The sequence below is a fragment of the Fistularia commersonii genome, chromosome 11, assembly GCF_037954325.1.
Source record: "Fistularia commersonii isolate RoL2024-O1a breed Wild chromosome 11, RoL_Fcom_v1.0, whole genome shotgun sequence".
Taxonomy (NCBI): domain Eukaryota; kingdom Metazoa; phylum Chordata; class Actinopteri; order Syngnathiformes; family Fistulariidae; genus Fistularia; species Fistularia commersonii.
In genome coordinates this window covers 9,367,200-9,394,658 of record NC_141294.1, presented here as the reverse complement: position 1 = coordinate 9,394,658, position 27,459 = coordinate 9,367,200, and the positions used below count along the sequence as shown (strand labels likewise).

The window sequence follows — 27,459 nt, the reverse complement described above, 5'->3', positions numbered from 1 at the left end:
AGGGCCAAATGATTCCAGTTGTATAAAGATACATGTCTTTATACAAGCACTAATTTAATATCACATGCCGATGAGATCAATTGATGTGTTTGACATGTATTTCATCAACATACAAATAAATGCCCATTCAGACATGTTAATGGTATAACAAAGTAATTCTGATTCTGATACTAGATTAAATCTGTAAATATTTTCACTGAAACAAATCACACTACTTGTATATTTATCTATCCCTTGTTATTGCTAAACAGAAAGGAAATTAATGCATGACACAACTGTTTTGGAGAAATTAGAAGTTTCACTCATAAATACAGTAAATAATACCAAAGGTGTTTGGAAAGGATAACGTTCACATTTTGTCGCTATGGATACAGTCCATACAGGCAAATCAGGCTGTATTCATTGATTACTGTCTTAATTCTTGCACAAACTCCTTTTATATTCACAAGACTTAGCCAAGTCTTGGGATCCTTGAATTTTCCAGAAGGAGACAACCCTCCCCCAAATGTTGCTTGTCCTGGAGGCCCCACAAGGCAGGCCTGGCTGCTGTTTCTGAAAGGGTCCTGAGTTTGTCCCCTATCATGGCAAATGAGGTGCGTGACTCATCAAACCAAATACGGGATTAAGCCGGCAATGATCTGGCAAATGGTTTTGAAATTGTAATCATTTGCCCCATGTGTCTGATCTACAGGGTAAGGAGAAGCGAAGGGTGGAGGAACAAAAGAGGTAGGACAAAAGGGATGGAGAATGATAGGAAGCAGAAGACAGTGAAATCTCAGGAAAACTTAATATTATTGCTGCACATCATAGATTTAGCCCACAGTGTGTGATTTGCAACACTGATAAAACACAGCCCACTGTGGACCAAACATCTGCACACAAGCCTTCTAGCCACAAAACAACATGCACAACAAGGAAATGGGGGTAACTATGAGCAAACGTTGAATAAATATTAATCTTTGCTGCCATCTGCAGTTAAATTGGGGAAACTGCAGGGAATTCTGTACGTCAGTGTATCTCAAATAAATTCCCGATTTTCTTCAAGTTCAAATCAAGTGAATATCATCTCGATAGTAGATGTTTTCTCAGGGACTTTTCCGTCTTACAAAATTTGCCCATGACTGTTTGACATCACTGAAATCAACTCCCTGTTTTCATTATATTGGCTGAGTATCTTAAGAAGGGATCAATATGGAAATATGATTGTTAAACATCTAACAAATATACAGATATAAAAACACCAGTAACCCCGCTGACCAAGCAAATGCCACAATGGCCAAATTTAAGGATTCCTAAGGCACATCCATACTAATGAATAAAATAAAATTAGAGATTCTGTAAAAAAGTCTGAGGAATTCATAACAGCGTCCATTTGAGAATTGGTCCTCAATTTAAACAGGCAGTAAATAAACGCTTTTGTGTTCAATCATCTTTAAACCAATTAGAGAAACATCATAACATCATCATAATTTTTCTTTTTTGCACATATAGGATGAACATATCATGTCTTACAAACCATTCAAACTGAAATGATTATAATTTTCCGCATGAGATTCTTAATCACTTACCTCTGTTGCCTCTTATTCACTTATTTACATTAAGAAAATAAGTTGTTTAACACTGGATAGGGTATTAATATACTTTATTCTATATGAGTGTCATAAGGTAAAAAATGCATTATTTTATATAATCATAATAATATAAGTGAGTATTGTAAATCAAAATTAACTGTCAGTTCCTCATTAACAATGCATGGACCTTTATTTTGAAGTCACAAAACTAATGCTGTCAATCCTCTTAACAGATTAGACAGTTAAAATGCAGGTCCTTCATTCATCACAATGGAAGGTAAAGGGATTTACACTCTAAATAAATATATTTCAGTTCTTCCACAATGTCCAACGAAAATCAAAGTAATTCAGTGGATGAGGAAAATGATGATGATGATGAGGAGGAGGAGGATGAAGACAGCTACAGTGAATCAATTCGCCAATCATTCTTGACAGCTTTCTTCACCAGTTTAACTTCAGGTGGGTTATTGCCTTTTCAATTGAAATGTAAATGTTTCTGTGAATAGCCATTATATCAGCATGTATTACAGCCTAGAAAATGTCAGAGTATTGAAATTATTTAAGTATCATTAATAATTACATCAGGACTTTCTCAAATACATAGTAAATGAAACAGAGGGTCACAATTCCCTTACACCTATAATGTTAGTAGGACGAAGTGAAGATAGATTTACCTTGAAAATGTGTATTTGAATAACGATAATATTTATTTTATTATTATTATTATTTTTAATCTGACGTGCTAAAAGGAGGAATTGTGACGCAAAGCGATCGCAGTTTGATGACACAGTTTGTTAACTGTGTCGTCACGCATGCGACAATGTTTGTAGTCCCATGTTACATACATAGGGAAACGCCGGGGAAGGATTTCGCTAACAAATGATTTGCGAAGTTAGCAACGAACACATTTGCCGTAAACGTATACTTTATCCTTGTGGTATTTGCTAAGAGAGAAATGAAATGTTATGTGACGATATATAATATAAGCAGTTATTTAGATAGCCAGTTGTGTCATGATCGCCTAGCTAAGCCTAGCTTTCGGCAGTATTTCTCAACAGTATCAACCGTGATGTGTCACAAGGGAGGAAACTGTTAGTCACGCATAGTGGCAAGGTAGACTACAGAACTGTTGTAAATGCGATATTGTGTTAAATAGCGCCGTTTTGTTAGGTTTTATTCGGACCTGGGGGTGTCTGCGGATCGTTCACAACATGCTGAACATCCCAACTCAATCGTTCCCTGCGCCGAGCTCCCAGCAGCGGGTGGCTCCGTCTGGACAGTCGGGAAGAAAAAAGGTAAAACAAACTCATTACATGTAAACAGACGTTTACCCTCTTTTCTCCATAATGCAAGATATCCTTCATTTACTAGTAATGACATACACGAACAATTTTCAGAAGAAGCACTGCATGAACTCTTAGATGTATCCGGTAAAAGATACGAAATCATTACTGAATTAAAATCGTTACAGAGTCAAGGTCTGCATCCTCTACAGTGAAAGAAACCACCCGGCTTCTCTATGGAGTTCATAGTCACCGTTTCGTAATCTAGGCATTTCACTTCTCCGTCATCCTTTTCCCAGCTGACTATTAGACTGGGATTAGCTGGAAAATAATACTGAGGTTAAATTACTTTCATACACCTACTTTTTAGAATTTTTTATTCAATAATCAACTATAGACAAGGATCATTGAAGGTGAAACTTCTCCATATACATCATCATTCTACATAGTGGAGCTCAGGTATTCCACTGAAACAGCAAAATATATAACATACTTTTGAATAAGATTAAAATGATTTTAATTATATGTATATGTCCAATGATAATTCAATTTGTAGAAAGCTGATGCTGCTGTGTATTTAAATGTTAAGTGATGACGTTTTTTTTTTTAAGGTGGCCCTGAAACCTGGTCACAGTTTGATGGACTGGATCAGGTTTGCCAAAAGTGGGAAAGATCTTACGGGGCTCCGAGGCCGCTTGATTGAAGTAACACCAGAAGAGCTGCAGAAACACAACACCAGAGATGACTGTTGGACTTGTATTCGAGGTGAGGCTGTCTGACATTTTGACAAAAGGCTGGTAAACATTAAGATTAGGGGTGCCAAACACAAATACACAGCGGGCCAAGATATAAAAATCGGTACAAGTCAAGGGCCGTAGGGGTTCAATGTTTATTGAAAAACGTATTGAAATGAACTTGTTGCACATATTAACCCTAAAACTAACACAGTTTTTAAATTATAGCCTATTAAAACACATTAAACATTACATTAAAAATGACTAAAAACAGTTTCTTATGGCTCTATCTGCAGCATTTCCAGGATTATTTCTAATGAAAAAATATTTCCCCAGCCAATAAAGAAAAGTGTCTAATTTTTTTTTTCTTAACTTTTTTGACAATACGTTCTCATGTGTCACATACCAGCACTTTCGGCACCCCTTTCTCGTTGGGTGTTGTATCAGTGGAGGAATGTGATTTGTCCTTTCGAGATGTAAAAGAAGAATATTTACTGGGAGGGCCGCTGTGATGTTTATGTTTTGGCAACAGGCTTTACATCAAATGTTTAATGTCAAATTCGATTATAGTAAGAACATGGTTTCCGCTTTCACACCTAGTGGTTTCAAAATGTTTTACATCAGATTGCATTCACACACACATTACTGCACCTATAGCACTGTGCACTGTGGGAGCTAACCAGGCAATCATAAAGCAACTTGGGTTTCAGTGTTTTATATACTCAGGCATGCAGACAGAAGGAGATTTGGGAAGGGGCATGAAGGGACGCCCAAACACAAACAAAAAGATCTACAAGAAGATCCATAGCTGCTCTCATTATTTATTGAATGATAAATGGAATGGAGGCTCTTGTTAAATCTCAGATCATGGAATTACGCACACCAAAGTGCAAATTGAGTGTCTGGGTTGTAGTCGTTTTTAGTTTTTTTTTCTTAAATTGGTTTCTGTTAGTAGCGGTCACTAGATTATTATCATTTTTTTTTTTCTTTCCCCAAGGCATGGTGTACAACATTACCCCCTACATGGACTATCACCCAGGAGGAGAGGAGGAGCTCATGAGGGCAGCAGGAATTGATGGGACTGACCTTTTTGACCAGGTATAGAAGGCCGGAAACAGAAATGGCAAAGATAATAGATAGATAATAGATTTATCTTAATAGATAATAAATTTATCTTAATAGATAATAAAATTTGTATGGGGCCTCAAGTTGTAGGGCCAACAATCTTCCTCACCTGATTCTTTTTCTTAGCGACGTGTCCTTAGCATAATCTCTGATTTTGTCTGTCTGTCTGTCTGTGTGTCTGTCTGTCTGTGTGTCTGTGTGTCTGTGTGTGTGTGTGTGTGTGTGTGTGTGTGTGTGTGTGTGTGTGTGTGTGTGTGTGTGTGTGTGTGTGTGTGTGTGTGTGTGTGTGTGTGTGTGTGTGTGTGTGTGTGTGTGTGTGTGTGTGTTGTGTGTGTGTGTGTGTGTGTGTGTGTGTGTGTGGTGTAGCTTCTCAGTCTGGTCACTAAAGAACAAGTGTAAATTTTTATGACAGTTTAACAAAAATATAGACTGACTTTGTGCTGAAGATTAAGAAAGTGTGATTCCTAAAAGTTTAAGTCTCAAAGCTCTTAGCAAGATTTTTGATAGGCAAAAAAGTTTACTCTGAATGAACTGTGCAATAATATAGTACAAATACATGGAAATGACCAGCTGAAAAAAATGAAGAGGCTATATATAGAGGCTCGGCAACATGTGTGGTCATTCACAGGTTCATCGGTGGGTGAATTATGAGTCCATGTTGAAAGAGTGCCTGGTCGGCAGGATGGCAACAAAGAACACAACACCAAGTATGGGTACACACATTTAAAACTGATTCCAAACATACAAGAAAAACAAGAATTTCCTTGGAGTTATTTGATTGTTCTGAGCAGATCCTTAAGCATCACTGACAAAAGATCTGTTAAATAAAGAACAAATGTGCCAATGATATGTTTCCGATGTTTGACCAAAAATGAAAACAAGTAATCTATCAGCAGGACTTCTGATATTCACTTGTTGCCTTTTCCTGAAAATTACTTTATCACCTCAAAGATGATTGGCATTGTCTTGCTGCCTCCTTTGTGAACTCAAAATTTAAATACTGAAAGGCAAATAATTTCAATGTTGTTCTTGGTTTATTCCTCATCTGAAGTGTTTTTTTTCTGTTGTCTTCCCAGCAATCATCCCACCCCCAGCACCCCCAGCAACTAGCTTTGCTCTACCTACCTCAGTGGCTCCTCCCCCAGACAAAGACTCCCGACCTCGGTAGAACAAATTTCTATTAAAAGTATGATGTATCATGTATTTGTTGAACCAGGTTGCTGTGCATAAAATCCATTGAGGTCTGTGTCCTTTGGAAGTCAATGGTATCTTTGAGAAAGCTAACGACCTCAAATAGATGATACTCAATGATAATGATGAGCAGAGTATAGTTGGACTCTCTAAAAGCAAAGGAACAGGTCTTTGAAGGTCAAGAAATCTGTCTGATAGGGATATAGGGGATATCCCAAGGGATATATATATATTCTTTATATTAAACATGGATACTCAATAATAGTAAAATAATCTTTGTTTTGGGTTGTTTAATTTGAAAGAACATTTTTTTAAATATATGATGGATATGCCACTACATTATTTCCTCGTGAATTGTGACTCCATCTTCTGCCATTGTGTATTCAAAAAGCTGCTGGTGGAATCAATATTTATTTATTTATCATTGGAAAAAAACAAAAAACCTGGTCTTTCTGCACTTAAAGAACATTTAGTCAAGTCCATGGTTTTGGAAGGATATAAATTGAAAGATGGGAGCATTTAGCTTTATAGACCTGTAGGGTCATATTCATCTGATCAAGAAACAGTTTTTCATCAAAAAGCTAAGAAATTTACTTCAACCCACATTATGCAGAAAATCTTCATTTAGTCTCTAATGTCTGAGGTAATGAACATCTGTGTGATATAACTTGTCTTGCACTGATTGACAGAAGCATCATGTTTTTTGTTAACTGTGTTAAATTTGGAAAGTGGTGCCGACAGTATTTGAAACAACACTGAAACACTACTTCTTGAACAATTAATTCTCTGCAAATTAAAGATAAGCAGCTTATAAGCCATCTAACACCTGATGACCCAAATAATAGCACAACCTGTATGCAACTTACTCATTCATAGCATTTCACATGATTTAATGCTATCCCATATAACACTGTTAGCCAGTCAAAACCAATGATGCAATAGTATGTTACTGTTTTTGTTTTCTTACTGATGCAGGTACGACTGGTTCCAAACTGATGTCAGCGTGCATCTGGTTGTTTATGCAAAAAGAAAGGTAAGCATTCATTTGTCATGGACATGTCCGAGATGAATCAAACCATCAACACTCAACCACTCACTTGAAAACAGAGCTTGATGCAGCTTAAATTAAGATTGTGTTTATCATATTTGAGGTTTTTCAAACCTGATCTATATAAAACGAGCTTCTGAGAAAATGCATGTGACATAGAAATAAAATGGACTCGAATGCAGAAAATGTTACATAACAGTTCATTACGCTGTAAAGGGTATTGTATGGGGTCGATGACTGCACATGAGATTTTAAGAACTTTCTTAATTTTAGTATTTTAGTAAAGCAATAATTTGCATTTCTAAAATGAAGTTCCTTCATCCTGGTTGGTCAGTGAAGAACCCTGGTTTGGGATGACATGCTTTTGTCCGTATGCACATCTGTGGTTCTCCCTTAGATACCCAGCTCGGGCTGTACCACTGTGGACCTTGAGGCTGGTGTTCTGCGCGTAGAAGTGATTCTGGGCAAAATGTCTTACATGGTGCATTTACGTGAGTATATCAGGGGTCGATTATAATTTATCAATTTAGTAATTCAGCACAATTTACCTTTTTCACACACGTTCTCCTTTGAGACAGCACAGTTATATTTAATCAGTATTTATATTTAATCATCAACTAAATGTAATGTATACAGTCACATTCTAAATGCAATTGCCCAGGAGCACTCTTTTTCTATGAAAAGCGGCAATCCTGGCCATCTGTGACTACCAGGGTTTGTGACATCACTAGCCCTACCCTTCAGACGAGCAAAAGTATGATCTAGGATGTGTTGTTGAACAGTGGCTGCCACTATTTCTTCCTATTTTAACATGTCGCATCATTTTTGTTACTTTGTGAATAACAGCAATCCCTATGCCTCTATTCAAAATATTATTACAGCAATATTAGATTTTCTTTCTCTTCTTCATAGCTCCACTATTCTGTCATCATTAGTCTCAGAAGGCTCTCATGCAAACATGTTTTTAGAAACTAAATGAAGAAGAGATATCATAGAAATAACACATAAGCATTATTTAGTATTTTACTGCTTTAAGAAAAATCGTCTTGACTCATGTTTATGTATGGAGAACACAGCAGTGTTAATATAAAGTAACTGTAATGATAGAAATTATAATTTTCTTATCTTATGGCTATTTAATTTATCTATTGTATCGTAATGATATTACATCTTTAATATTATCATGTCGTCAGTGTCTCTCTTGTCTTCAGCTATGCTTTGGCCTACAACTGTTGGATTGTTTTACAGAAATATTGGGACAGAATCCAGTGAAAGGCTAAACGTCGATGACGTTAGCATAATCCGGTTGTGAGATGTGTGTCATTTTAATGCTTTCAGGTCTGGCCGAGGAGGTTGAGGGAAATGTTGCTGGTAAGACAATATGTTCACGACTCTTGCCTCGAAGATGGTTGGCTTGTTCTTAAACCATTTGGGCTTCAACAGTTCAAACTGCCTTTGCTGTGGGGAAGATCCAGATCACCATACGCAAGAAAGCTAAAGGAAAATGGTCCAGTCTTGGTCAGCCTCAGATATCTCACAACACGTTTCAATACAAAAAAGACAGAGGTGAGAGACAAGAGTAAAGAGATCTGCTCTTTATTTTACTTTGTATTTGAATATTTTTAATGCCCAGAAAAATGTGTTGAACGCTCTTTGGTGACTCCTCAGATATAGATTATTTTTGTAGTGATGTGAAAGTTCCCAGTCATCGAGTTTACGATACCAGTAAAATCTTGGCAACTGGACATGTTTGATTTTTAGAAGAGGTTTCATGTCATCCAAGAGGCTTCTTTAGTTCAGTCAGATATGTCAGTTTGAGATGATAAAAAATGGAATTGCTGGAACAATATTTATTATATTTTCTGAAAGTCCTCGATTTTACCTTGATTTTCTAAATGTCAAGGTAAACAATGTTAGAATTGTATAAATTGCAAATGTGAATGGTTATTGTCAGGGCGTCTATTTTATGGCACAGCTAGAATCTTCACACCTCAAGTCTCGAGGTCAGCGAGGAATTTAAAAGAGGGTATATCACTTCATACTATTTCTGCTCAGCATCCTTGTACGAAAGCCAGATTCTCTTTATTCTCTTTATTCTTTTTCATCCCTACTGAATATTGTCTTTCATCAGAGATCCAGGTTAGTCAGAAAATGAGAATGCGTCATCTGCTTTTCACAGCTCTCCACTTTCGGGATTGTGTGCTGGTGTCCAAGACCGAAGTAAATCACAACACTCACCTGCTCAGATTACAACTTCCTCGTGGGAGTGTCATGAATGTGCCTGTAGGAAAACATGTCTACCTTAAAGCCCTCATTCAAGGTATTGAAGTATAGTAAATGCTAGTCTTTGTTTCGTGCCTTAAAAGCAAACCTGTGTTTTGTACATACGATTCTGCCACACCACAGCATTGCCTGAATATTTACGAAGGCTTTCTCATGTGTTAGCTGATATGGTTTGTCATCCTTTGACCACATCAGTGTTATTCTGCATTTAAATACCTTAACATCATATTTTGTATCTACTTGCCTCATACACCCTGCTTTAGAAAATTTTAACCTTGATTTAACTGTAAAAATACAATTCACCAATATAAACTGCCAAAATAAGTTTTGCTATATCTTGAATATTATTCATTGTTTGCGTATTGTTGCTTAATAGTATAGAGTCTTAATACGTAATACAAACCCAATTCACTGTTTGATTGAAATTCTTATCATTTTTGTCCCTGTCTAGAGACAGAGGTAGTGAGGCCGTATACTCCCATAGACCAGACGCTCTCTGCAGGCTTCCATCAGTCTTCACAGGAGAGAGATCTGTACCTCATGGTCAAAGTCTACCAAGATGGAGTCTTGTCTTCATACCTCAACAGTCTCCACATTGGTGAGTGAGTGACAGATTTAAGCCACAGTTCGTTACCTAATGGGGAATTGTTCGGTTATAACATCGATGGTGAAACCGACTGGATTGGTCATTAGTCTGTTTCAGAATATATATTATTCTTTTTCATGTTTTTTTTTTTCTTTCAAATGCCAATTCTAATAATTGACTTATTATTAACTCACTATTGAAGATAACATTGATTTGACAAGTGAACTACACAGAAGGATTCAATACTGATAATAATGATTAACCATACATGGTGTTTCAGTCAGTATACTATGGATGCCCTCCCTCCAACCCCCGTTATATTTATACATATATAAATACAGTGACACAATGATGCTGTTTAAATTCTGCAGTCATTTTTTTTTGTTCACTTGTTTTTCACTGCTCTTTTAGGAGACAGCATATCAGTTGGTGGACCAGAGGGTACCTTCAGTCTCCGCCCCCTGCGTGAGGTCACAGTTCTCCACCTTTTCGCGGCAGGCACAGGCCTCACACCTATGGTTCGCGTTATTCGACATGCCCTCCAAGAGATGGACAGCATCAAGTAAGAGATTCTCAAGGGTTGATAGCAGGTGTCAGATAAAATAGGTTCTCTTGCTAAGCCCAGCTTGGCTGAAAAAACTGCCTGTCACTGGCCGGACATGTGCAAAATGTGACTTACATTGTCAAATGTTGTTCCTAATTGGTTAACAAAAAGAGAGTCCCCTTTTTGAGCAATTTAACACATTATTCTGCTGTGGGAGCAGATGATGTCGTTTGTAGTGAAAGTAGGGAGAGGAAAATCTAGCAAGGTGGAGGTATGCTGTGGAAAAAAGAGGAATTTAAGGTTAGTAGCAGAAAGACAGAATCCATATGTGTAAATGAGAGGGTGACAAGTGGAATGCCGAGGCTACAGGGACTGGAGATAAAGAAGGTGGAGGATTTTAAGTACTTAAGGTCAAGAGCGCTGAGCTGCAGAGAGAGTGAGAAAGAGGCGGAATAACAGGTTTGAACGGGTAGAGAAAAGTATCAGTGTAATGTGTGGATGAAGAGTATCAGAAAGAATGAAAGTAAATGTGTACAAGACAGTGGTGAGACAGGAATGTTTTCTGATTTAGAGAAAGTGGCATTGAGGAAAAGACAGGAAGCAGTGATTAAAACATTGAGCTTCTCCTCAGTGGGTAGGCTCAGGAATAGGTACATCAGAGGGATTAGCACATGTAAGATGTTTTGGAGATAAGGTCAGACTTAGATGGTTTTGAGTGGGGCTACTGAATATTTTGGCAGAAGGATGCTGAGGTGGGAATTGCCAAGCAGGAGGCCTAGAGGAAGACCAAAGAGGAGATTGACGGTTGGAGTGAAAGAGGATATGACGTTCATTGGTGTGAGAGAAGAGGATGCAGAGAATAATGCAAGACTGAGGCGAATGGTTTGCTTTGGTAACCCCTGAAGGGAACTGGCAAAGTGAAAAGAAGAACTCTACTACCGTAGTTGGTAAGACATATCTAGACAGGATCTGTTGTCAGGCTTTCCAATTTCTACTACAGAAACAAAGGATACAAGAGCCAGAATTCCATTTTTCCTGTGATCATCAGTGTCTTTTCATCTTAAAGCTCTGCTTGCTAAAGACATTTGTGTGTCCTTAGAAAAACAAAGCTTCTCTTCTTTAACCGACAAGAGGAGGACATTCTCTGGCGACGTGAACTGGATGAAGTAGCTGCCAATGATGAAAGGTGTGGCAGCTCTTTTTAAAGTAATTTACTGCTAAACTCACTATGGTTTGTTATGAAAGGTGGATGCTAAAACAAAAAAAACAAAACAAGACAATAGTCAGAGTCAAATACTTAATAGTCAAATACTTCAGTAGAAATATTTACTCTCCATATTTATCAGTGACAAAAGGAGTTAATGAGAAAAGTCATTGATATTTGAAATTTGCCATTTGCCTTACCAGCTGTTTTTTTTTTTTGTTGTAATTAACCTGCATGTGCTGCCTTAACATGCACATGAAGAGAAATATTGACCTCACATTGATGCCGACATCTTCAGTGTCATGTATCTTCTGTTCCATTTGGACACCGGTGTCCGTGGACAGCTTGAGGAATGCGTGTGTTTTCTGGCAGATTTCAGGTAGAGTACGTCCTGTCTGAGCCCAGCGAATCCTGGACAGGGATGAAGGGCAGGGTGGAAGAGGGCATGGTGAAGGATTTCCTCAGCAGGCCGGATGGGTCAAAATGCTATGCATGTGTGTGTGGCCCTAATGCATTTACAGAGTCAACAGTACGGTATGTAGTATCTCCTTACACGTTCAATCTTTACTTGTGACATGGTCTAATATATTGTTACAGTGCTACCAATTATTCTAGCATAAGATTGTAATCATAAGTTGCCTGAAAACAAGAAAACAGCATTATTTGTGGCTTGCAATAACCAAGACCAGCATTCACTTTTCTATCTGTAGGTTGTTAAAGCAGCAGGGCTTCAGCGAAGAGGAAATCTATGCCTTCCAAAGCTGACGGACTCTGCCTCCCTTTCTGCCCCAACTTTGCTCTGCAAAGACTGTGTACCTGTGAGTGTGAATGACTGGCCAATTTTGATTTTTGAACTTGTCCGTGAGAAGTAAGAGGACGGAGATAATAAATCTATGCATCAAAGACCTGGTGATGCTGACAGCAGCCGAACAGCAAATCTCTCCCGAAATGGTGGTGTATCTGTACCTCAGCTCTGAGCACAAAGGAGCTTTCAGTTTTGCCAGATGAAAATATTGTGTGCTTAAAAAAAAGATGTATCCATTTTTTTGCTATTTACCACATGCAATGGCAATGGTATTCATTCTCATTCAGAGTTTTAGTCACATTTCCCCTGTGAATTTCACCCTGACCTCTGGTTATTTACTCACACTTACCTTGATTTTTGTTTTAAGAGCCAAGGTGCTGAAAAAGGTGGGAGCCAGGATAATTTATATAGTTATATCTCGTAACTGATATAATGTGGAGAGAAGCAAACCCGCCAAAATAGATATTTGATATGAAATCTTAAGGTATTTCACTGTCCTGATGCAGAAAAGTATATATTTTAATGTTTTTTGGTGGTTTTGCTGATTTTACTTGCACTTGTGTGTAATCCAATGATGACTAAAAGGTGAAAGAAATGTCTCTAAAAGAGATTTTTAAATTTTGTCAACTGCTGAAAAATGTTGGAAAAATTCTGCATTCAAGAGCCATTGCTGTACTACGCAAAATAGGCAACTGTTTTAAATCACATAGCGCTCCACAACCACCTAATGCAGCATTGAACTTAATGAACTTAATGGTATTTGTACAAGCCCCTCAAAATACGAGTGGTGAAATAGAATAGCATACATACAGGTATATGCTGTTTAAAAACAAAGGTTTTTTTCTTTAAATTCCCCTGTTTTTCTTTAAACTTTTCCTTTAACTTTTTTTTTAAATATTTTTTTTAATGAGACATTATCTTTAAGTCACATATAAAATTCCTGTGTGTGGCTGGAGAGAGCTTTACAAAATATGTGGCAATTGTCTAAAAGAATGTTTAGGAAATAATCCAGATTAAAAGTTAAACTTCAAGGTATAAAATTGAAATTCAGTACAAATGCAGTGTCTACAGAGAGGAAAAAAAGCAAATATAACAAAAATGATAACAATTGTTTCCATGTCACATTAATTGTGTACACTGCCAGAAGATGTGCAGGAACATTTAAAAGTCATATATAAATGTTGTCTCAAGTTCTTGTGGAATGTTGACATTCCACCTGCAGTCAAATAGAATACCTTGTGGCAAAATGTAGAATCTGCTTTTCCAGAAGAACTTAGACATTTTTAGGAGTTTCTCTCATCTTCCCTTGTTTTAGAGTCGTGTTGATTTAAAAAGCTGCTCGCTGACAAGTCTGCCTTTTGTTGCCTTATAGAAATTATAAGCCTTACACCTAACCCGCAGAAAGCAAATAATGGAGTAGTTTTGTTTCTCTTTTTACTCCACTATTTAGTCTCAAAAAGCATTGCATTCATATCAGACTTTCAGCAACCTTGCCACTTTCCCCTGCTTTCATGTGAAAGCCAACGTCAGCGGTCTCTTGCAAAATCATTAACATCGGACCCTTAGGGAAAGTGAAATCTTTTTAGAGAATCCCCTTTAGCATGGCAAACTCACCATGGTTACTTTGACCCTAAACCTTCATTACGACCAACTTTATGCTCCCCGTTGCTGCATTCTCACCGTCCTGGTGGTGTAAGCCTCATCTGTTTCTACAAAAGAAACCTTTGGAGAAACACAAGTAAGACCTGGATAAGACTGCAGTCTTTGACTGCTGTGGAGCTCATCTCACAATGAAACGCTGTGCCTCTATGTTGAAATTGGTCTTGCCTGGAGTTACCCAGCCCTGTTGGACCTATTAGAGAGTCTAAAAATTATGGACATTGACAGCTGGGATAGGCTCCGGCATCCCCCGCGACCCTGAATGCAGGATAAGTGGAAGAAGATCGATAGGCGGATGGACTGTAAACCCAACAGACTGGTTGGGCATTATAGAGTTGTAGACTGCTTGAGTCACCAGTAGAGCGGGACATATGAGTACTTTTGGTGCTTAATTATCCAAATATTCCAATTAAGGAGAGAAAGGAGGAAGTGCAAGACGGACAAGCTTATTAGTCTCTAAAGGCTACAGTTAAAAGAGCTTATGGAAGGAGGAGGTCCATGACATTTACACAACAAAATAAGCTTTTTAATGTTACATAACTTTAACTGGCAGGTCAGGGGTTAGCAAGCTAACTGTTTTTCTGCTTTCTTTTGTTTGTATGTGTGTCTTATAAAGGTTTTTCACATCTGGGTATGTTACCATGGTAACCTGCAGGCGGACTTACCCATCTCTGCTGTAAAGCCCCACTTTGAGTTAACCAATCAGAACTGACAGAACTCAGTGATGCTACACAATGGATTTGTGATTAGATTTTGAAATCTAAAATGTGACTCCTCTATGGTTTTACTTGAGTAGTTTTCTGTTACAAGATTTAGTTATGCTGTCTCATAAATGCTGCATAGCCATGTTTTCATCAGTGCCCTTTCTAATCAAAATGGTCATATTCATTAAAGCTGGTATAATCACTTAGTCTAGCTTCTCCAACTCATTGCAACAAAACTGTGCTTTGGGGAATGCAGCCCATCATTTAAATACCTCTTTTTTTCTTGCATTTAATGAAGAAAGACATTCGCTTCCTTTTTTTTTTTTTGTTCAGATTTTCAAAAATCACAAAAAGAATTAAACCCGTAAAGCTGTCACAAGACATTGACACAATTGTAGAATTGTATTGGATGTTGTGATTCACGGGTCAAAATAAAATCCCCTCACCCGTCAAAGGTGATAAATCACGCACAAAGTCAGCACAACATCAGGTCCTGTTGTCTGTTATCTCAGGTTATGACTGCTTGTGTCTGCCTACTGCCACGTAGAGTTTTTGCTCCTCCGAAAACAGACGGCAGCTTGTTTCACTGACCTGCGCTGTTTGAACTGGAGAGGTACAAACCTCGGTTAAATATGCCTGCTGAGTTCCAGGACAGCACAAGGAATAGTTTCATTCCTGGTTCTCACCTATCACTGAGAGCAGTCTCATCCCTGGAATTTTCCCTGCTCTTATTTTAATTGTTGTATTTTTTTCGTTGTTGTGTGTGTGTTTTCTAGTTTTCATTTTTTCTGTGCTTGTAAGAGGATCTACCACTCGAAAAGCAAGAATATATGCAAGTCACACAGAATTGGGTTCAAGTATGTAAAATGTGTTGTGGTGAATAAATAGTACAATACTCTATGATTTTCTTTAGAGAAATCCAGGCACGGCAGTTGTTACCTACTTTTTTTTTTTTTTTTGCAACAGTTCTTTTTAAGTAGTCGAATCAAAATTTCTCTCATTTGACAAGAACTGACTGGTGCTTGGCTTTTGTTTATATTCTGTGGAAAATCTATGGAATGTAAATTAACCAGCCGTCCTCAGCAGGATGTATGTCTTTATATTTTTAATCAGGCCAAAAAGATTCAAAGGAATTGATCAAGTTTCAAATTCTTCATAAACCATTCATGGAATTGTTGACCTAGCCTCCCCACTTGGTTTGTTTAAGCAATTAAAATTTTGAAAATGAAATAAAGATCCTGTCAAAATCATTTCGAGTTAGTTTTGTTAATTGAAAACCCATCAGGAATCATTTTGTCAACATTGTTGAGATAAACTGGCAGCGTCTGACAGTTTTAGGACACGCTTTTTATTTAGTTTTTCTGTTTTTAGTCCCTCTCTTTGTTCTTACTTTTTGTTACCTCCTTGTTTTAAGACTATATTTAGGCCTTGTTTTAATGTAGAATTTATTTTAAGCCCCTCTTTGCAGCCGCATAAATGATGCCGCCTCTTGGTTTCAGAACGAGACATCACACCTAAGAAAGGTATTGTTCGCCAATGCCAGTGATTTCTAAAGTGTACAAACACCCAGAAACTAAATTAATAACTGCCACATCAAACCAACAGCAGAAGGCCACGAAACTTCTGTCAGCCTTGGATCCTGATGTTAACTAGATAACCCGACCCAAAATGCTGACGCACGATACTGCTAGTCAATTTTTGTGCAATTGTTGTTATTTGATCTGGGCCGCAGGAATCACACTACCACAAGCCAAAGAGCTTTCAGAACTACAGGACTGTCTCAGAAAATTAGAGTATTGTGATAAACTTCTTTATCTTCTGTAATACAATTAAAAAAACAAAAAATACTTTTTCATGATATTCTAATATTTTGAGATAGGATTTTTGAGTTTTCTTAAGCTGTAAGCCATAATCAGCAATATTCAAATAATAAAAGGGTTGCAATATTTCAGGTGATTTGTTATGCATCCAGAGCGTATGACATTTTTGTTTTTGTAATTGCATTATAAAAGATAAAGCACTTTATTACATTATTCTGATTTTCTGAGACAGTCCTGTATATAAGTCTAGATCAGGTTAGGTACAGAGCAGTATTGCTGCCCGACAAGTTGAGGATAGAAACATATGGCTTACCTACGTACAGTCCTGTAACTCACGGTTGAGTAACACAATGGTATAATGAGAAAACGTAGACCACACCAGCTTGTTGACAATAAAATCATCATGATGCAAAGTGTAAAATCAAAATCTCAACAACATATCATATTTTGCTAACAGTGCATTGACATCATATTCACCCCTTGTTTATTTGTACTGCCCTGCTAAAGCCCACTCCGAGTAGCGTGACCAGCCTGAAAGGCTCAACCTCCACACGACCTATAACCTTTGCCTTTGGGCTGCAGGAGATGTAAAAGTACAACCTTGATACCCATTATAAAATATAACCATCCCTTGTTCTGGTGCTCTGCCTTCATTTAGCAAACTATCATGCCACTTGTATGTACATTTTACCCTAACTACCTCTTAGTGTGGATTAGAATAAGACAAAATAGGTCTCAGGCACCTTCTTCTTGGAGGGAGTTGACCACTCACAGCCCCCCCTTTCCCGAATTTATCAGATGCGATCACAGGCCAGCGTCAAAAGATGACAGTAATACATATGAGACTTACTGATGTACTTTGAAATATCTGTGCTTTCCATTGAATCCAGCAGTGGGCAGCAGAGACCTGGTGGTTTGCAAACCTGGTTAAATTGTTTGACTGCATGTTTCTGGCTAGTGCAATGAAATCTATATCCTCCAATTGTCTGTTCTGTTTTGTTTTTTTTTTTATTTTTTTTTTAGCATTAAATAAACTTTTCAATCTGCAACCTTTTTCTACAAAGGAAAAAATATGATGTTATTTAAAAGAATGCCGATGTGGGGAAAATAGGAAAAAGTTGCTATCAGCATAGAAGAGGCTGGAAAACATTCAGTAGATACAGTAGGGGAATGTGAATGCAACTGCAGAAATCCCTTGCATTTTTATTTGCAACATTTGGTAGAATGTAAACCAAAGTAGAAGCTTAAACAAAACACTTTTTACTGTTACGTTAAATGCATGATCAATGAAATTCACTTCACATATAATTCTCAAATACCTTTATCCTCTTTTCAAGATGGTAACATGGTCTTGACTTGTAGCACACTGCGATACCTTACAGAGACGCAACTTATATATAAATTAAATCTGAAGTGTTTTAATACACCTTTGTTAGTAAGTCTTTTTACAGCAATTCCAGAATCTGATGGTTCATTAATTTCATTCTGTGGTCGAACTGTCCTCACTGTTGCCCAGAATGTACTCAAATTCAGTTATCAACCAGACTGGGTAGCTAGTTCCTTTGTCACCATGTCACAAACACAGGCATGCACACACACACATACCTTGTGTTTTAATTTACAACATCCTGGATTTATCTGAGAGAAAGAAGGAAGTTGATATGAATGTTGGCTGAACTATGTCCTCGGTGGGAACAGTCCATTTGATCTTGATCAAGTGTATCAGCAACGAGTAAAAATTGAAGCATCCTTGAAAATTCTTACAAGCCAAAAATAAATCATTCCTAATCATGTATATTAAAAGCGAAAGGGTGAGACTTCCAATACTCTTGTCATTTAAGTTGTCACTTTAAAGCAATGGTCCCCAAACTACGGCCCGGGGGCCAGATACAGCCCGCCTCCACATTTTGCCCGTCCCCTGAACAATACCAGAGATGAATTATAATTTTATAATCATAATGCAAATAATAACACAAATATAATCATAATGATCATATAATCATAATCGACTGGGATAAAATCAGTTCTACAACAATACTGGCAGTAAAATGTGTTGTGTTGGCAGGTGTTGGTATCAGTTCGGTTTCATAGCCTGCTTGCTTTCTGGTTTTCACAGTGAATTTGATATGAGAGAGCTGCAAACAGTTGTGTCTACAAGAAAGTTAATGTTACTTTGTCTTTTTTTTCTGTGAAAAACTTGAAAAGGGTTACTTGGTTATTATTTATTTCATAAATTTATTTCATGTGTTATTCATTTAATCAACAATGGTATTATTTATTTTCTGATTATTATTTTTTTCCTGTCAAGATCCCAGAAAGGGTCAATTTTTGGTTATGTGTGGCTTTCTGGTAAACAATAAATGTTTACATTTAGATACCTCTGCGATTGTCACACTTTTTGTTACAAACTGGCCCGGCCCCCCGTCAGAGAAGGGAAAAGTTATTTTGGCCCTCGCAGGAAAGAGTTTGTGGACCCCTACTTTAAAGAATGAAGATTGAGGGAACCCTGAAAGGCAACTGGCCAGCAAAATTCCTCCAGACTCCATCTCCGCCTTTCCAACAATCAGTCCTGCCAATCAGCTGCAGTAATAGATAACAAAGAATATCTTAAAAAGTGATGTTTTTAACTTACAGTTGGACAGTATTTTTATATTGCACCATAAATATAAATATATTTGGTGATGTGTCAGGTTATGTATGAGGCTGCTGGTTAAAGAATCTCAAAATGGTCTTGAGGTTCGGTGTGGTGGGTCGGTGCCAAGACACTGCCTAGTATTTTAAGTGAGATAGGTTATCTCTGAATTCAGCTTTAAAACCACAACTTCCCATTTCAATGTTTCACCTTTAAGGTCCCATGTTTCGGGTCACCTGATCACCTGTTCAGTGACTGTCCTGCGAAGAAGAGGTTGAGTTTAGTCTTCCATCCACATCTGGCTCGGTAGCCTGAGGCCAAGTGTCAAGGTGACGGACAGTCTCAAAACTGAAACCCAGGTGTCGCCAACCTGGTGAGTATCTTTAGGACTGGTTAGTATTATTATTCTTTGTGTGTGTGTGTGTGTGTGTGTGTGTGTGTGCGTGTCTGTCCGTGAGTATAAATGGAAATGTCCTTTATTTACTTTTCTCAGGCTACTGACTTTATCTGACTTTTTCATCACAGTATTTTATTTTACTTTTCTTTGAAACTCAGAGAGAGACATCTGTTCTCACTTTTTCTCAGACAAAACACTTTTGGGACAACAACTGGGCCAAATCTACAACAAATCTGAGTTGAGGTTTGCATGGCACAACAATCAGTAACAGAATTGGTGAAGTAGCAGAGCTGAGTTTGGGAGATAATGATAAACAATTGATTGCCCCACATTTAACCCCAAACAAAAACACAATAAAAATCTTTTCACGTATCTTCACTAACTATATTTGCTTTAGAGTTGGGAGTTGTGTGTGTGTGTGTGTGTGTGTGTCACTCCATATGTGACATAGAAATGTGTTTGTCATCTGTAGCTTCATTTAGTTGTTACTCTGCTACTTCCTGACAACTTAAACTGCAATACTTGAGGTTTAATAATCCAATATCAGAAAGTAATTTTCAATTATTTTGTTTTCTCTCCCCGTTTTCTCATTTCCTCTTCCTCTCTAGTTGTTTTCTCCTTCTGTTTTGTCCAATAGTTGATTATAGCCTGACTCAGCTTTCTGCAATAAGTCTGATATTGAAAATCATCTTTTAAAACTGCTTTTATGTTTTAATGAACTTGACCCGAGTTCAGTTTTATTTGGAATCGGACACCCTCCGTAGGTCAGGCGAGATGTTAGTCTTTTTGTCTGGACCCTGGTCCGAGGCAACTTTCACACCTGCTAAGAGTTCAGATTAATGTGGAAAGTCCAAAGGTCCAGACCACACAGAGTCATAGTGAAAACAAAATTGGATTAAACTCAAGGACTTCAACATGGCTCATTAAGCCAAGATTTGCCAAACACCCCCACAGACCCATGCATTACTTTTAATAAAACACTGTTTTTATTCGACATTTTAGTCCACATTTAATTACAATGCACAAGAAATCTGAAGCATGCGTTGCAGAAGCAGTAATTGATCCTTGTTCATATCTTGTTCATGAAGTGTGTGTTTGAGAGAATTTTTTGTGGGTTTTTGAGAATAAATGCCTCTTATTTGATCGGCAGAGTATGAAGCTCATAGTTGATCCTCCTGCAGCAGATGGATCCTGGCTATGCCAGGGGAAGAATAAAGTGTGGGTTCAAACATGCTGGAGTAATAATAATCTTTAATGTGTTCCATTGCTCATAAAAGAACTGTACCTGGTGCCACTCTGGCTGCCCCTCCTGCTTATCCCACATTACTGCACTCTCTGCCTCACATTTTAACTCACACACACACACACACACATGCACGCACGCCCATCTTATTTCACCTCAATACACCGTTTCTTCCTAAATGAAAGTTAAGAGTGCCGTTTTTGCACTTACTTTGCAACCCTTTTTTGCACTTACTCTGCAACTTACTTTGCGCTTACTTGCAACAAGTTATCTCTCCATCTCTTTAAAATAGACATCATAAAAATGCTCAGTTGCAGCTTGATATGGAGTGTGTACTTGTGTCGCATGCACAATAAATCAAAGAGCATCTGCGCTATCTCTCCCAGATGTTCCTACCAGCCATCCATAGTACTCCTTTCAAGTGAAGCAGGGTTTGAGGAAATAGAAAAATATGGTATTCTCAGCCCGTATCATAATGCACAATTCATGTCTCTGTATTTTGAAATGCGCTCTGAAGGATTCTGAAAATTCCAAATTTAATACTTTCCCACGTAACATGGCAAAACAATAAGTTAATCGATGCATTCATCCATACAAATAGGACATGTCGGATTCAAAGTGCCTTTATTATTGAGTTCTTTGACCCATCAATCATCATCATCATCCTCAGCATAATTATTTGTATTATTAATTTCTTAGGGCCTGGACAATTCCGCCCCCCCCTTTTGTGTTTTTTCTGTAAATCAGTAAATCCAGCAAGGGCAGACATATCGAAACTGACCGATGTTGGTATAGAACTTGCTGGGTCTCTTAATCTGCAGTGACTCACCTTAAATGATTGAATTACCTGAGCTGGGATTTGTCCAAATGTGCGGCCCTGCAACAATGCTCATATCTATGATTGTTGGAAAATAGAGGGATTTTTGTTGGCGCGTGTGTGCGTTTGTTCATGGGTTTTATCCAGTGAGTGATCGTATTGTTGTTTTCAACATTGGGTCTGACCTGTGTGACTACTTGCATCTAAATAAAACCTCCAGCCAGCATCAGTTCACCTTCAGCTACATTTATTTATTTATGTATTTATTTTCAAATTGGACTGTGACGTCTATTCTAGTAAGTGAAGAATCTTAATGCATGCCTTCTGTGTGTGTGTGTGTGTTTGTGTGTTGTTAACAACAGATGTACAGTTTATCTGCAAATAATGAACATATGAACAAGTCGTTTTTAATCTGGTGGTCAGTTTGTAGGTTAATCAAATTTAATTTGAATGGCAGTTACCCTAATGTGCCCCCTTGTGTGATTTGTTTTGGCACTGGCTCTGCAGTCACGTTGCGGATTGTGACTTGTAATGGAGCTTGTGGATGGAAATGCATACATGTATGTAATATATATCATGGCATGATTAGCTCATGTTCCCCTTAAATGGGAAGTGAAACATTCTCAGCCACAGGAAGGTCATAAAATCACACAGGAGTGGAGTGTTTTGTTTGGGGCTGCTCAACAAAATGCTGCTTTGCCTCTATAACCCTCTCCATTTCCAGGGGGTTCCAATTTCATTTTGTGCCCCTGGCCAAATTGCACTCTGTCCGTACCCTCCAGGGTTGAAACAATGAAGACATTCATAATCATCATTTAATTTCTGCCGTCCACATCGTCGTCATGCCTGTCGACATTTGTGCAATTGTGTTACTTGATCGCTCGCTAAACATACAGCGACCAAATGTTCTCATTGTGAACACTCAATTAAACTCTGTACATTCGGGATTGTTCTGACCCAACCCTCACCCAAACCCAAACTGTCACCTTCAGACTAGAGCCGAGTTAAAACCTTGGAGAGATCTATCTCCAAGACGGGGACTCTCCAAAATGTCTTCACTGTTAAAATACCTCCTCATTCTGTTGATTAAAATCTCATCATGGGCCTCAAGAATAAGTGAGAACAAGACATTCACACATTAAAAGATACAAACATACACACGGGGTATGCTAGATTCTTGTTTCCTCTTTTGTTTAAGATTTGAAAATGCAGCTGGAAAAAAAGACATTGGCAGCTGGAAGCTATTAGCATAAATCCCTAATAATTGTTCATTTAAAGTGTCATAGCATATTTCACTGCCACCCTGAAACTATCAGAGCAAATTTCTTCAGTGGGGGAAGTTATACATATGACGTTGGAGAGTGTGGCCCAAACAAAGGATAACTCCGCACTCACATAATCAGCCCATGTCATTGCCCTCTAACCATAATTTCTGGTTCCCACAATTGAATGGAATCATTCATTCATGGACAGATCTGAGAGGATTAAGGAAACAGCCTCGGGGAATAAATGCTTGACTGTCTTTAGACAGATAACAGAGGGCTGCCATTATGGACTAATCAATATAATAATCTGTAAAATCCAGTAATCTCTGTCTGCTTGTGGAGTTGTGTTTGCACTCGAACACAACCACATGTTACTTGGATGACCTTCAAATCACAATTCATAGCCCTTCTTGTGTCCCGGCTAGATCTTACTCCGTAGTTTCTGCCTCAGTCTTACCAGTTTACATGGGATAGTGGCACTAGTGCAGTATGAGATAATCTAGGGTTTACCCACATAATCTGAGTGATGATGCCTTGATTCCACAGATGCCATAATGATACATTCATGTGTGGACATATAATAGAGGAAAGGTATGGAACCATCTCTTTTCTCTCAGAAGCTGCTGTGTTATTCATTTCAATAATGAATTGGATTTTTGTGGCGGTAAATTAGATATATATGGCGCAGATATATATGGTGCAGGTCTACCCCTACAATTTTGATTCGATGCAGCCTGGCTGGTGCAATTGAAGACAAAGATCAAGATTAGTATGTATGAAAAATGCTTTTCATTGGGTTTGAAAAAACAGAATCTCATTCCAGCTGCTTTCTACAGAAAGATTTGACATTGTTCTCAAAGTTGTTTTGTATGTTTGCTTTTTACATGCCATCGCAAACTAAAGTCAGCCATGTACTGTATATACAACCAAGTGAGTGCTGGTTACAGAAACAAAAAGATGTCAATGATCAGCTCAAATCAAGGCAAAAGAAAACTCAGTCTTGCTTATCATTTGAAAAAGTGAAATGGGATGATCTTTACCATCCGCTGAAATATATTTGGATATAAAATGTAGATTTTAAATGACGCAGCTTCTGAATTGGGATGTAGCCACACAGTTGATTTGTATGGCACTGTGGATTATGGTGTGGTGGGTTGGCAGCCTGTGGGACCTAAAAGTCTAGCCAGCTCTGTGTGTTACCACATCGATGGGCTACTCCTTATCTTCTGAACAAACCCCGGCCACGACCACGCTGCGAGAGCCAGGCTGCGAGTGACAGCGTTCCAGAGAAAATCTATGGTCTCTCATCCCACAAACTAACATGCTCATTCACATGCCGCAAGCGTCTGGGGGGTCTTTACACACTGACGTCAGCCGTGGAGCCTGTTGGCTCATGGTTTGAATGAGTGGGAAAGGGGTCACGCTGCTAAAAATGGACCGTGACTTCTCATGCAAACATGCCAGATACCAAAACCACACAAAGAGGAGGCCCCACTTTATTTGAATTAGTGCTCTAAAGGTAGAATAAGAGCATTAAAAGGTCATGAAGGAAAATCGGACTGCAATATGATATGATAAACCAAATGTGCCAATATGGCGCACACTTCATAATAAGGTCATTTCAGGGTTCAGTCACAACTATTGACACTGCATATGGCATGTGTTTATTTAAGAACCTCTCTATATAAAATACATCGTAGGTCCTACAAGTATTTAAATGACGTTACATTAGAATAAGGAGTTGATAATGAATTTGTTTCAACGGAATAAACTATTATTATAGGATAAACTATTTTGTGAGTAGTGGAGGCCATTTGGTGGTCAGAGCTGTCCATATGACAATAATAACTATTTTTGAAGGTATTTCAAATTGGAATAACCTTGAAATATTTTTTTTCAATCTATAGAATAGTTGGAAGTGGAATCTGTGTTAATTGTGAAATAGAAAGAGTGATGATTTCTTGTGATAGGAGTTTATCTTAAAGATTATCTGATGTCATATTCAATAATTTTTTGATGTTTATTCAATGTTCAGGCAGAGACACATCTGTTTCTATGTGGCTGGTCTGTTATTTTCCTTTACAAGCACTAGGTGGTCCTCCAGGCTTGTGTAATGTATAAAAATTCATAGCTACGTGTAAAAAAGTGTTAAGGAAATTAATAGTTAAATAAAATGACTATATATGATAAAGAACTTTAGCCCGAAACACAATGTAGTCCTTTTTTCTAATACTAATTTGAACTGGCTCATCAATTTAGCACTATCGTCATTTATTTAAAGCTATCAATACTTCAACACCATACATATCAATAAATAACTAGTAATGTATGAAGTAGGGAACTACTGAGCATTAAACTTTTCAAATCTTTAAAATTCATATACAAGCCTGGCGTATGGTGAAAATAAACCTATCGTCACTGTTTGGACATGTCGCCCAGTGTACACATATACCGGACTTCTGTGTGGCGTTTGGATGTTCTCAATGTGTCTGTGGCGGTTCTCTTTGGGTTCTCCAGTTCCCCCCAACAGTCCAAAAATATCCATAAGGTTAATTAAAGATTGATAGATTGCTTCAATGTGTCTTTATGTGGCCCTCTGATGGACTAATGCATAGTCCATGGTAATGACATCACAGACTGTCTCTGGCAACATGTTAACTCTATGAACAGAATGAGCATTATAGATAATTGGCACTGGATGAGACAAATAGTACAATTGAAAATATCTTGTTTGATCAAATTGTTGCAAATATCATGCGTCCTTGAGAGAATGTTGCAGGAGTTTCTTTGGGACTGTCCAAATGCTAGTGATTGAATGGGACCAAATAATAACAGTTAAATTATTCCATTCAGGTGGCACCCACAAAATGAGCACTATAATGTATGGGATATATGGAAAATAAGCCCCAGTGTCTTAATACACATAGAGGGCCATTTGTCTTGGGCATTCTAGCATCTAAATACTGCTGTTGTATATCTCCACTTTTAGGCCACTTACTGGCGTTAGATTGTAAACTTACTCCCTGAATGAGTTGCTTGATGAATGCTTGCTCGCATACAGCCTGACCCGTGGTTTGTCAAAACCATGTGTCTAAACTAATTTTTTTTTTTTGTCTCTTTATATCTAGTCCTGAGGTCATATCCAGCCCGTCTTACGTCGGCAGTGGTCGGTGGTCTATTTTGCTGAAGGTCAGGGGTGTTTATTTCAAGGGTTTGAACCGAACCCTTCAATTTGATGTCTCCAAATGCAGACAGTGTTCAGAGAGTGAGCCTGCCCCCTGTCTTCTCTGTGTCTCTGTTACAAGCTTATGCTATTGAGCTGAATAACAAAGCTGAGAGAGATCTGAGTGCGAACCCTGCGCCTATTGTGGAGTAAAGATAGACAAACATGGGACGGCAAACAAGTTCTTATTAAGACAAAGATTTTGGTTTGTGACAAAGGGAATAAAAAGACAAAGAAAATGAGAGGCTGCAAAACAGCGATGTTCTCGACCGTCTGGGGCTGACTCCCTCTTTCTGTGGGTGAGTTGAACTCTGTCTTACCACAGAGTGGTGACTTAGGCTCTATGAGGCCAGACAGTGGGGAAAAATGACGCTTTGATATAGTAACAGGATCATTGTACACCACATGTGCCACTGGAAAGCATGTCTGAATACTGACTTTTTAAAGCCCTTGCATCTTCATTTGTCAACATTTAGAGGGATGTCTGACTGGTTGCTTCTGGTGGCTCCCACAAACCCCAAAAGACTCACAGTCTGTCTGGAGAACCCAAGCTGATGATGGACCGCTGTGTGGTTTCACTACACTTCGTCGGACCTCCAAACACACTGTGTGCTGGATTAATATACTTATGAGGACATTAAGGCACAACATTATGAAAGTCTTTAAAATTTCCAGATCCTTATGAGTGTTACTATAACATTTTATCAAACTTTTTGTGGCTCTTGAGGGAACTGTGTGGAATCTGATAGATTGACCGAAATGATGTGACTCAGCTCCAGGCTACATCTGTTTTTCTTGCGTAAAATTTCCCAAATTTTTATGTTATATAAAGCTAATTATATCCACTGATGAACTGAATACTCGGGTGAAAATGAGTATGAATTTAGTGCGCCTGTGACTATGTTGGCAGACAGGGCTCAACTCCCAATAGGAAGGTTGGCGGATCATCCCTGCCCTCCTCCTCACTGGATGTTGAAGTGTCCTTGGGCAAGCTTTTCTGTCTGTATTGCACATTTGGTGGGCATTGAATAACATGTCACCACGTGTTTTTCACCCTGGCGTGAAGTTAGTAGTACAGTTTCTACTTTGATGTAGAATGGTGATCCAGTAATAGTTGAAGATTAAACAATCGGTCAAATGAGGACTTTCCCCTGGAGCCATTGCTGAGCCTTTCCATGAGAGCAAAGTAGCATCATAGCTTTCACCCCCTTTTGGCAACCTTTTTGGTTCACAAGTTCAAATTAGAGATTGAAACAATGAGTTTCAAAACTAGATTCTTCCTTAAGTCAGCTGGTGTCTTTGTGCCGCTACACTGCAGAATGCAG

At 38.2% G+C, this 27,459-nt stretch overlaps 1 protein-coding gene across 4 annotated transcripts; it reads left to right on the top strand.

Moving 5' to 3' along the window:
- The first annotated feature begins 1,832 nt into the window (after positions 1–1,832).
- cyb5r4 (cytochrome b5 reductase 4) lies at positions 1,833–19,431 on the top strand. 4 transcript variants are annotated; one of them, XR_015106788.1, is made up of 17 exons: positions 1,833–2,030; positions 2,742–2,866; positions 3,466–3,619; positions 4,586–4,686; positions 5,342–5,426; positions 5,790–5,877; positions 6,880–6,937; positions 7,350–7,443; positions 8,291–8,323; positions 8,396–8,518; positions 9,132–9,272; positions 9,687–9,833; positions 10,233–10,383; positions 11,465–11,551; positions 11,942–12,103; positions 12,280–12,387; positions 19,407–19,431. XR_015106788.1 is itself a non-coding variant. In XM_086154888.1 (16 exons), exons 1-16 carry the CDS (start codon positions 1,895–1,897, stop codon positions 12,332–12,334), a joined length of 1,734 nt encoding a protein of 577 aa, XP_086011014.1. In that variant the 5' UTR covers positions 1,833–1,894; the 3' UTR covers positions 12,335–14,941. The 4 variants fall into 4 exon arrangements, 2 of the variants coding, with proteins under 2 accessions (XP_086011014.1, XP_086011013.1); XR_015106787.1 differs by lacking the exon at positions 19,407–19,431 and adding an exon at positions 14,650–14,790; XM_086154888.1 differs by lacking the exon at positions 19,407–19,431 and having other exon boundaries at positions 5,342–5,420; positions 12,280–14,941.
- The last annotated feature ends 8,028 nt before the right edge of the window (positions 19,432–27,459 follow it).

Coding starts and splice junctions, on each gene's coding strand:
- cyb5r4 (XM_086154887.1), top strand. CDS start 1,895: ATGTCCAACGAAAATCAAAGTAATTCAGTGGATGAGGAAAATGATGAT. Junction 5,878..6,879: donor GACAAAGACTCCCGACCTCG/GTAGAACAAATT, acceptor TTACTGATGCAG/GTACGACTGGTTCCAAACTG. Junction 10,384..11,464: donor CAAGAGATGGACAGCATCAA/GTAAGAGATTCT, acceptor GTGTGTCCTTAG/AAAAACAAAGCTTCTCTTCT.